The 11,522-nt window shown below is 38.9% G+C and overlaps 1 protein-coding gene across 1 annotated transcript in view; it reads right to left on the bottom strand.

Moving 5' to 3' along the window:
- The window catches only part of LOC131694106 (titin-like), a 25,657-nt gene extending 14,135 nt beyond the window's left edge, over window positions 1-11,522 (bottom strand). The window contains exon 1 of the mRNA XM_058982505.1: window positions 10,768-11,522. Coding sequence (XP_058838488.1) covers window positions 10,768-10,960 — 193 coding nt within the window. The 5' untranslated portion in view covers window positions 10,961-11,522. The remainder of the gene's footprint in view (window positions 1-10,767) is intronic.

Raw genomic sequence — 11,522 nt, 5'->3', positions numbered from 1 at the left:
GTACGAGAGGATTAATGGTGTTTTTTAATCAATTATTTGTACAAAGTTATTAAAGTACAGAGTTGGTCTGGGTTTACAATACCAGCCGAGGTCGTTGAGATTTTTCTGGCGTGAAAAAATCTGTGGTCACGTATTCCTTCGGAAGGAAAGTAAAGCCGTTGGTCCCCGGTCCAAGTGTTGATGAGATCGATATCTAGTACAGCGAAGTCACCTCTCTGGCGTCGGTAAAGAAGAAGTAGAATCTAACTTCTATACTTACTAACAAATATGCTCCTGCCGTGATACTTGTGGAGTACCCAGTAGTATTTAATACGGCCTCTAGCAAAAGCAAGCATCGGACTAACATTCCTTCCGCGATCTACGTTCGGGCCTGACCGGCGACGGTATTGATCAATAAAAAACAGTTTGGGATGACTAGGAGTTGCACATTGAAAGATGTTTCGCTACTCCCAAGCATAATTATCTACTGATTCCCCGTGCAACTTCAGCTAGTCCAGATCGATAACGGAGTATCAACCAGGGGTGGTCGCACAAGCTAAAACTCAAGCTGTACAAAGCTATTAAAAGTTCCACTCAAACATCCAAGAACAAACAGTACCGGAAGAATCGAAAATACTATCCTTATCTACTTTTCTGTTATTAGTTCGAGCTTCCACAATTTTTCTCCATACTCATTATCATACTGCAGGATATCAACTTAACAATTATTTCATAAGGTTTCTAATAAATACTAAAGTAAACTTCGAATTGTTTAAGGAAATGATGACGTGGTCGAGTGTTTGGACTTTGCATTCCTATTACTTTGGAAACATAGGTAATTCTCGGTAGCCGGCTTTCCAGAGTTAAAAAAAAAACACTTAGCACTAAATAAAAGCTTTTCTTTCTCGACTGGTCGAAAATTTACTAAGCAATTGAATATCAAAATATACTTAACTTCGAGACCCTTATGCGTGGTCCTAGGTGTAGGTGAAGCATTAATATTTCCCTGACGTCACGTCTTCCTTCGGAAGGAAAATAAAGATGGGACGATATATCCGATATCAGTGCGCACACAGGCCGATAGAAAATACATATTCTTGAAAAAAAGAAACATTTCTAACAAATCTTTCGTGTAACCTGTGGCAGCCGGCAGTGACGTTGAAGTTTTCATATATTGTTGACTGGCATCCAAAAGGGGCTAATTCGCATTTTTCATTTTTTACAGGAAACGCAAAACACTTCCGCATTTACAAATAAACATTTTTTATTGTAAGAAGACATTTTTTCTAGAAGTTCGTTGATTCTAGTTGTCTAGCAAAAATAAGATACTTTTCAATTCGCGATCATTTTCGTAATTCGGGGTGGAAACCCCGGGGGTGCCTGACGTACAAGAGGGGGTAACCCACAATTCGTACGACCTTTCCTTATCTTTCGTTTTAGAGCTATGGTGTCTTTGGCAAAGTTGTTGCATAGCATCAAGCGCTTTATTCGATGGTACCGTATTAGTTCCAAATTTAGACGCTAGGGCGGCGCTGTTATCAATTACTTAATGGAACTAGATAGAAAGTGTCTACGATGAAAATGTAGTTCATAATCATATCTTTTAAAGATACGAACTTTGCAGGTCAGATTTTGAAACATGGTGAATTTTTTGAATGTAAGCTAAATTTTCACCCAAAACATTTATTTTTAATCTAATTGATTAATTAATTGTCTAGCGTATTTCTTCACTATTTTTCTTTGAGAGCTGTCCTACTGGAGCTGTAGAGCTAGGGTCTTTGAAGGATCCCCCGTGAGAATCACTCACTACAATTGCAGACGAGATGAAAAATATCACCCACTAAAACGATTCTGAATGTGATATTTATTTTACGGTTCAGGCGTGGAGAGTTCACGATCGTGTGTATCATCGCGAAGGACTCGAGCATCTGTACGTTAACGTGTTTGATCGCGTGTGCTAACGTGTATGTAACATCGCGTGTTTATACATATTCGACTTTATAACGGTGTGTCCTTTCGCGTATTCGCGTATGTTCTTGGATGATCGCGCGCGGATACTTAATTTCCGATGCTAGAAGATAGTTCTTCCATATCACTAGAGTTCACGGTCATGTCACGACGGGAAGCGCCATTTTTGATTGGTCCAACTGAAATCTAAGCTGCTAGAGCCGAGAGGAGAGATTTTCGGACGTAATCGATTCATGATCAAGCGAACACGGACGTTTGTAGGTGCACTCTTGAGACCGCGTTTGTAAACTTAAAAGTGCTGAAACGTTAGCTTACTCACAGGGGTGTTATCCTGTTTGTAAGATCGTGGGCGAAAATCTGCGTAGATTATCGCGAGATGCTCGAGCGTTAGTATGTAAACGTGTTTGTCGCTTGTTTTAACGTGTATGCAACTTTGCGTGCATAAATTTAATTCAATGTTCGCGCGTGGACTGTGAATCTGATACTAATTTTTAGCGAAGACTGCATATCAAGAAGACTGGCAACTCTGTCCAAAATCTGGAGACAGTAACAACAACGCCACTTGCGGGTAAAGGTGGTACTTTTTTTTTTAATAGCCCACCTCTTACCCCCACACCAAAAAGCTCACAAACGGAGCCCCCTGGTAGTGGACACATCAGTTCTCAGCGTACAAAAAAAAAGGTCAGCACAACAAAACAAAGTTACGAATCGCGGAAACGCTGAGAACAAAAAAAAACAATACGAGACCGACAAAACACAAAATTTGACAAGAAGCTACGGCGAGTACCCAGCGGAAAAGAATCCTTTTAAGGGTCCCATCGTAGCTTTGCAGGAAGCTTATAATAATTTAAATTTATTTATTACTTATTGCTATAAAAAATGCATTTATCAATTGTTTTTATTTAAAAAATGTTAACCAATTATAGCTAAAGGAATAAGCTCGATTGGTGGTGAACGAAGTTTATATTAAAAATTCTCCTATTTTATTTTTTAAAATTAGTTTCAATTTTGCTTGGAAACGAGTGCGACATGTTATTTGCTTTAAATCCGTAGGAAGCTGGTTGAATAGCTTAGGTCCGATGAAAGAAATGCGTCTTTGACCAAGGTTCGTGGATACTCTGGAGTATAATAAATGATTGGCTTGTCTGGTGCTGTGAGCTCGAATTCCTGTCGTAAATTCTAGATTATTATGAGCAATAGTATTATGCAAAGCATTGTGGATGTACATTATTGTTTGGTAGTTAGTCAACCCAAGCAAAGGTAAAATGTTATGGGCATTATTATTGTATAACAAAATAGTAGGGTACATAAATGGTTTTTTATAAATAATTTTAAGACATCTGTTTTGAAGCGTTTGTAGCTTTTTCAGATTCGAAATACTGGCACGGCCCCACACAGATACAAGGTAGTTCAGCAATGAGTGGATGTGCGCATAATAAAATTTTAGAAGTACATGCTGGGGAACAAAAGAGCATACTTTACGCATAGCCCCACATAACGATGCAACTTTTCTCTCTATAGATGTTATATGCTCAATCCAGGAGAGTGTGGGGTCTAAGTGAAGTCCTAAATATTTGAAGCAGTTAGTTTCTTGAATTACAGACTGTCCCATTCTTGGGTCTGGATGCACGCCTATAGCTCTTCTAGATGAACGAAACAGCATATATTTAGTTTTTGATAGGTTCCCATAGTGATGCACACACACATATACACTTTTACATTAGGCTTTCTACCTTCCTCCAATAGAGGTGCTGTTGCCTCTGTCGCGCTGAGATATCAGTCTTCTTAATATGTAGTCTTCGTTTTTAGTGTATAGTTCAGATGCTAGAAAAGAGTAAGTTTCCCCATAACACTAGAGTTCCCGGTCATGTCGCCATGGAACGTGTTGTCAAGCTTTTTCCTCTGCCAAAGAGAGTATATTTCTGTTGCACTACCCTTGGACTGCCTTCAAATCCCCATACCGTTTCCAGCTCTGGCTTGTAGCTGCTGTAAACATTCGGCGTGTAGTCTGCTTTTTCTCGTCTTGGTACTCCACGTCAATCCTACTATCCTTTTGATTTACGTGTGTGATACCAAACACGATTGTGACTGTTGTACTGACTGCCTGATGGACCTACTACCTTGATGCGTTCAGGTTATCCCTAGTTGCTCACCGCAATATTCTCTCAGACCTGGAAAATGATAATGCTGCTGGACAGTCTTGCACGAATCTTATCCACCACCAGATAATCGACGTTCGGTTCTCAGAAGGTACTGACATGAATGACATCGGAAAAATGTTGATTGTCCATCAAAACATGATCGATTTGGTAACAGTTTTCACCATTTAGCTGTTTCAAGGTGTGCTTCCGAATATTCTTTAGTACTAGATAGGTGCTTTAGATAGTCATACCTCTAACTGTAGCTTGGTCTATTAACCTTAAAAGATTGTCAAGTTGAGGCCCTACTTTCTAATGACTGGACGAAGGAATTCTTCCCTTCCGACCTATGCATTTGTGGGACCGATGATAAGCTTTTCGGCCTGTTTTGGGCACTCTCCGTAGGTTTTGTCTAGAAGCTCATAGAGCTCATCTTTCACATCATCGAGTTTGCCCTTTGTCGGTGTGTAGGTATTGATCAAGCTATAGCTGAAGAACTTGCTCTTTATCCTCAATGACCCGTCGCTGCTGCTTACCAAGCGCCACCAAACCCGCTCCATGTTCTACCTTCACTCCGTCCATTGTAGAAGAAGTGGTACTTTAACGGAGTTTAGCTCTCGAGTAAGTATAGTGCGGCTTTAGCCATTTCCAACAGGGTTCTGACATTCGAAATACCAGGTTTCCTATCAGTTTTTTGTTAAACATTGTCGATTACTCCATCCATCCATGTTTTATTACATTTTTCAGTGTTGCTTGGTTTGTTATTCGACATGCCGCCATCCCAGGGCTACGATGCCTATTCTAGGACTGTCATCTTGTATATAGATGACGAGATACAGCATTTCTCCGCCAGCCACCTATTCCTGGACAGACGATGTTTAGAACCGCTCCTAACATGGAGAACCGACGCTTTCCAGGTTTTCCCTCCTTTGTCAACATTTGCTCAAAAATCTCACCACGATTGATTACCCGGTTCGTTAAGGTAGCTAATACCCAGCTAAACTCGTCCATCGATCTCAAGTCTGAAAGTTTTAGTGTATCTCAGAAGGTGAGCCAGCTGAATACAACTTTCTTAGCTGCGACGGCTTCCGAGTCTACTATTTTGTTACCGGTGGTACCTTGATGGCTTGATATCCATTTGATTGTAATGTCATGTAAATCTGTTTTTTATGATTCGTTTGACAAGGCTTATGTATCTTTTAAATATTTACAACAAATAGAAATTAACTTTAAATGTGTGTCATTCGGTCCGCTTCCTTGGTTGTCGCTCTCGTCCGTACTGCCACCACCACTGCTATCTTGGAAGTTGTTCATTTATATGGTTTGTTTCTTCGGTTTGCGGATTACAGTTGTGAAACCATCTACTTCGTGTCCTGTTTTGTTTAAGTTGTACTGGCTGTAGTCGTAAATAATTTAACATTCACTGATGGTTAATCAGGTGTTGCAAGTAAGACAACAGTTTGCGACATAATTGAAGATGATGAGGCCGCTGTATTTGTGTTAGTTGATATAGGTGTTTTTCCTTTGATAATCCCACACGGGACTTCATGTAGTGTGCATTTGCGTTGCGGTACTGACAAGTGAGAGACTGATTTTCATAAGTGCACAGTGTGATCTAAGCATAGGTAGAACCAGGTCGCAGGGTCGCGAAGGAAGGAATTGAGTGATTCAGCCGCATACTCAACACTTGAACACCGTCGTCTATGCCTGGCAAAAAGTTTCTTAATTTAAAATCTCTAATAGATTATCAGACTTAGCATAGTGGCACATGTTGCTAAGCGAAAAAATACTTGGGCTAAGCAATTACTTTTGAATCCTATCCCAGTGACATTGAAAGCCACGCTTGACTATAGATTTTCGCAGGAACAGTAAATTTCGTCTCCGTTTTTGGAGCTAACGTAAATCCCCTGTTAGCTTAGTCCCGGCACTAAGTTAGTGTCGGACTATAATGAGACAAAATCAAAAAGGAAATCTCATAACTAAATCATATTATTGAAGGTAATTTTATATTTGTATTCAAGGCTTTAATCGATTATTATGCCTGAAACTCTGCACCCTTCAGTCCTTCCAGGTCTTGCAATTATGTAACGGGGTATCCTAAAGTGGTCGTTGGAGCTCTTGTCGTTTTCTAAATGTCGTTTTTTTTCCTAAAAAATAGTGGAGTTCCTCAGTTGCCTCCGTGGGATGAATGCTCTAAATGCTGTGTTGAAGTATACTCAGCTTTTTACACTTTTGTATCTTTCTGCTGTTCTGTGTATTTTATTTTGATGTTAACCCACATTCCTATCTATTAGTTTCTGGATATCGCTAACCCCGATATCCATTGATCTTTTTTCCAATTGCAAGTGGGATTTCAACACTCTTTTTTTCCGATTTTTGTCTACCTTAGTTATAGTGGACAGATCCAATTCCAGTACCTACTCCCTTATCTAATCCACGAATCTTTCGAAAGCTGTTGGGCCTCAGCGAACGCAGCCCAAAGAACCAGCTTTTTTTCTTCCTGCCACTAAATTCTGCTAGTCTTCCAGGTTCTATCTGATCTATGGACTGTTCGATGAGTGGGTTCTCAAGATCACTGAATCGGTTGGAAAATTTTGGATAACCTGCCTTTGCTTTGCGTTTACGTAACCTGCCTGTCTCTCATTTCCGCAAGAATCCGGAGGCTTCGTTTCCTCTCCGAATATTCTGTACTGTTTGCCAGGTATTCACACTTGGAATTGGTGCATTTCTGTGTCTCTCCACAGTCTACCCCTTTATGTTCCTTTCCTGCAGACTTTGCTTCTTAATTTCCTCATACACTTTTTGAGATGACCGTGGCCGAATATCCAGCAACTTCGTCGTTGATGAATCGGAAAGATGTAAAGTTTCACAGCGGAATGCGTACCCATTAAATAAAACGACGCAGGGAGCTTTCCAGAACGGCTGCGGAACAATTTCTTAGGTTATTTTTGCTAACCAGATTGCGAAGACTTCCGTTCCCGCAATTCATCTGCCATAAATTCGTCATCTGTGAAAAAGAATCTTTGACTCAAAATTGTTATGCTTATCGAACTACCAGGAAAGCAAAGTTGTCTGGTAGTCCGATAAGCATTACCTGTATAATACTTGTGGACTAGATGTGGAACAGTATGGAAGAGTCTCCAACGCTTACAATTTATAAACAATGCATACTTGCCGATCCTTCCACCAATACAGCAGGATCATTGGCTACAGTAGATACAGAACACTAGATTAGGATTGTCGCTGGTGTTCCCATTGTTTTCGCCTCGGAACATGTTTGTTTTGCTTCCGGTATATATCTGTCAAAGTATCGAAAGTCTCTCTAGTAAAAGTCTTTGGTCCGCGCTTTTGGTACACGCAGAAAAATATGGCCAGCTTTTAACCACAAACCGTTTAGTTGAACTTCAAATTGAGTTTGCCTATTTTTCATTTCAGTCTCGTTTATTCTGCTGTGATTTTTATGCATTCAATATCGAAAACGTCCAATGCATAAAATTTGCATAATAGATATATAAAACGAGAGGCAAATAGAAAAATGATGTAATATCTGCTATGTAACAAATTTTTATGTGGCATACTATTATAATTTCATTAATTTTCACATGATATCTATGCGTGACAGGTAATTTTTATCTCCCACTACAAATTGCAATAAAAAATTGTGTGAAATCAATATATTCAATATAACGAATTTTCTCGGTGTAAATTTTCGACTATCATTGTTATGAAATGAAAGAGTTTGTATATACCGCACAAGGAAAAGAAAATTTATCAAAATTCAGTACAAGTTTAGACAATTTGTGCATTCTAATTAGTGAAAACAAATAAGCCAAGAATGACCATTGTTTTGCTGGCTAAAAGAAACAAAAATGATTAGTCGCTATGAAACGACGATATCCCGGAATCAAAACAATGATGTTCCTACCACTGATGCCAGCGACAATCCTAATCTACACGCCACCGAAAAACTACCTAAAATTCAGTACTTTTGACTCAATCTCGTGGTATCGTGCAGGAAGGTAAAATTAGGTAAATCGTGTTGAAGGTAGTTTCCATTTAACTACGGCAAAAATAATAACTCAACCTTGAGTTTAATTTAATTTACCTAATTTTGAGTATACCCCAAACAACTTATAAGTACCTTACTGCACGGAAGACCTCGACTGAGTCGAATCTCTCGTTTTGTTTTTGACAACACTAATAAGTGCGAAAGCGACGCACAGCTCAAAAGTACCTAAATTTAAGTTAAAAGAACTTATTCTGTAGGTTATTTTCTGGTAGCGTGTAGTGTTCTGTATCTACTTTGGCTACAATAACTCGACTGTGACGATAGGATATTTCTTGAGCATTTTTTCAAAACGTCATATCTGCAATGAGTTACTCTCTGTTTACTTTCTCTTTCGATTTTTACGGCGTCACTATAACACTTTTCACTTATTTTACAGTACAGATCGAAAGACGGTGGTTTTAACTAGCATATTATGCAAAGAGTTGAGGGATAAATGTTAAAATGACCGAATTATTAACAGAAGAGAAAGTAAACAAAGAAAGTAACTCATTGCAGATATGACGTTTTGAAAAAACGCTCAAGATTTAACCATATAAGTAGAATCTTCTACGGACCAATTACCAAATGGTTAAAACTTGAATAAATAATAAAATAGTATCTTCTATCATGATTCTCTACTCAGTGTATATTTACAAAAAAATCGCATTAAAATTAAACGCAATCCAGGAACACAAAAAGTCTTATTAAAGCCCCAATATGATTTACTTCACAATGGGTGACTGCGTTCAATAACACGACCGGTTACCAATAGTCGGTAAAGAAGAGGTTCGTAATGTGCATTTGAAAATGGCGCAGTGCATTTTCGATTTTCCTATTGACATTTCCTATAGGCAATGGTATTTTCATTTTTCATAGTTAAGTAGGGTTCATCATTATTGATCAGATTTTTACGTCATCGAAAGTGAAAAGAACCCGCACAGAATAAAAAGCATAATTTCAGGAATAACATTACTTATATTGTATTGAAACAAATACTAAAAGTAAGTACTCGGAAATGACATAACTATCGCCTTTTGTAAGGGCCCCTTAAAACGTTTTGTTGTAGTGCAATGCACGGTAGGACTTATGGATTTTTTGTTTTCGACAGTACCCTACACCGTTGTAGTCGGTGCTACAATCGTTCAAACTTGGGTGTAATCAATCTATCTCTTTTTTGCACTACAACTATGTAGCACCAGATAAAAACGTTAACGCATTTGGGTATATCACCCAAGTTGGGGAGTGGGCGTAGCGTATTGGTAAATCGATTGCCTTGTACGCAGCGCACCTGGGTTCGAGTCCCGACCCCGCACATAGGGTTAGAAATTTTTCCTAAGAGATTTTTCTAACCCGAAGAGGCGAATGACCTTAAGGTTTAAACCTCTATAATTAAAATAAAAAAAAAAAAAAAAAAAAAAAAAAAAAAAATCACCCAAGTTTAAATAATTGTAATGCCGACTACAAAATTAAAAAAAAAATCGCATCCCTTTTTGTAATTTGTAATTTAATTGCGAACGAAAATCTGTTAGTTTACACTGTACATCAGGTCAAAAATTCGTGAACTGCTCTGTGGCCGTTCGATTCACCTATTTAAGGATATTCCACCATTGAAAAAGATCCAAACCAATTTTGTAAAGTTTCAAAGTTGTTGTGAAATATCACCTCGCTTGCTAAAGAAAGCAATCCATGATTTTGCAAACTTTTCAAACCGAATTTTAACGCTCTGTCCAGTGACGAATCATTTTGTTTGACCCTTTAAGCCACATTCACACCTTTCCGATCCGATTCAGTAACGGTTCAGTACCGTGCACGGACACCAATATTCTTTCATATATAGGTTTGTTCCAGTACATGGAAGTTACTCCCTGTTGCTCCGGAGCAAAAAATTCTTGCTCCTTTTCACTCCGGTTTGCCACCAGAAGAGGAAAAAAGAGAAGAAGATAGTACGGGAACGATTTTCTCCCTGTTTGCTCCGGAGTACTTCCAGTTTCTCCTGGTACTGGAACAAACCTATATTATAGGCGAGCATTCACACATTACCGGGACAGCGCCGTTCATTTGAAGTAAATTGAAGAATATTTGTGTTCGTACGCGGCATTGATCCATCACTGAAACAAATGGGATAGTTGTAAATAGTGCTTTAATTGACAGACGTATTGTCTATCGCAAATAATTGGATTCGTTGAAATACGTAATACCCTCTCGAATTTTTTTTCTTTGTTCAATGAATGCGCACCTACCTAAAAAATCTACTTTACTTGTTGCTGGTTTAGTTTGATAACCAATCATATTCCTACGCTCTATAGTAAGAAATTTCATGATTTAACTAAATTCATTCATATTATCCAGTCCTAGAAGTATTTAGCTATTTGTGTCTAAAAATAGCCCATGCGGGACTCGAACCCCACCCTGCCCATGTGCCAACATGCAAAAAGAACGCTGCGCGTTACCATCAAACTACAATAGAGTATCTTCATACGTTTCGCTAAAGTAGAATACGAGAAATGCTGTAGCTAAAAATAAAAAGATAAAACGAAACAACACCCCAACTCAACCTGCACGCGGAAAACATGTTACCTAAACGAATCCCATTTACTCCAAAAAGAAAAAAAAATCCCATCACGTAAACTTTACCTGTAAGCAACCCAGACAGCAGCCGATTGTGGCTTTGTCGATTGAGCAGTTTCAATTTCAACGGATCCAGAACCGTCATTTTACGAATGATCCGACCATCCACTCCAACGGGCGGTGGTACCGTGTCGGAAAATTCATCCAGCTCAGGTTCCTGTTTGATGTTGAGCGAACCACTCGCTGCTGACGTATCCATGATTATTTTCTTTGCTTCCTTTACTGGATGGCTAACTTGGATCACTCGATTTTTTCGCCGACTGTGCCACCAATATTATTTCACTGATTGCATTTTACGTGCAATTTCACCGTTGATAAACAAACTTTCGTAACTGGCACAGTTCATATTTTTCCGTGAAACAAGAAAAAACTTAGCCACTCATCAAAAAGCACATTTTTTCACTAACTTCACTGTGTTGTTACTTTCTCGGCAACCCAATAAGAAATGTTATCGACAGTGCAGCTTGACAACCGACCCGGAACGCGCAGCGAACGAAGACCGCGCGGGGTGGAACGAAGCATGGAAATATGGAGAAAAAAAATTCAAGCTCCCGTTTTTGTTTTTTAGACTGTCGCAAAGTTATTAAAAAACTACCACTATTCGTTTTCTTTTTTCACCGAAATTGACCAACACTATTTTTCTATACAACAGCGACCTATCGTAGCTTGAACGTAATGGAAAAAATAATAAATATCGTTATTCACGCAAAACGTTCGCAAATGGCGATTGACTGAGGCTGGATGATGAAAATTGCTCTGGC

This window comes from Topomyia yanbarensis, chromosome 3 (assembly GCF_030247195.1).
Source record: "Topomyia yanbarensis strain Yona2022 chromosome 3, ASM3024719v1, whole genome shotgun sequence".
Classification (NCBI taxonomy): domain Eukaryota; kingdom Metazoa; phylum Arthropoda; class Insecta; order Diptera; family Culicidae; genus Topomyia; species Topomyia yanbarensis.
Note: the sequence above shows the minus strand (reverse complement) of the source record. Positions and strands in the feature narration are given on the sequence as shown.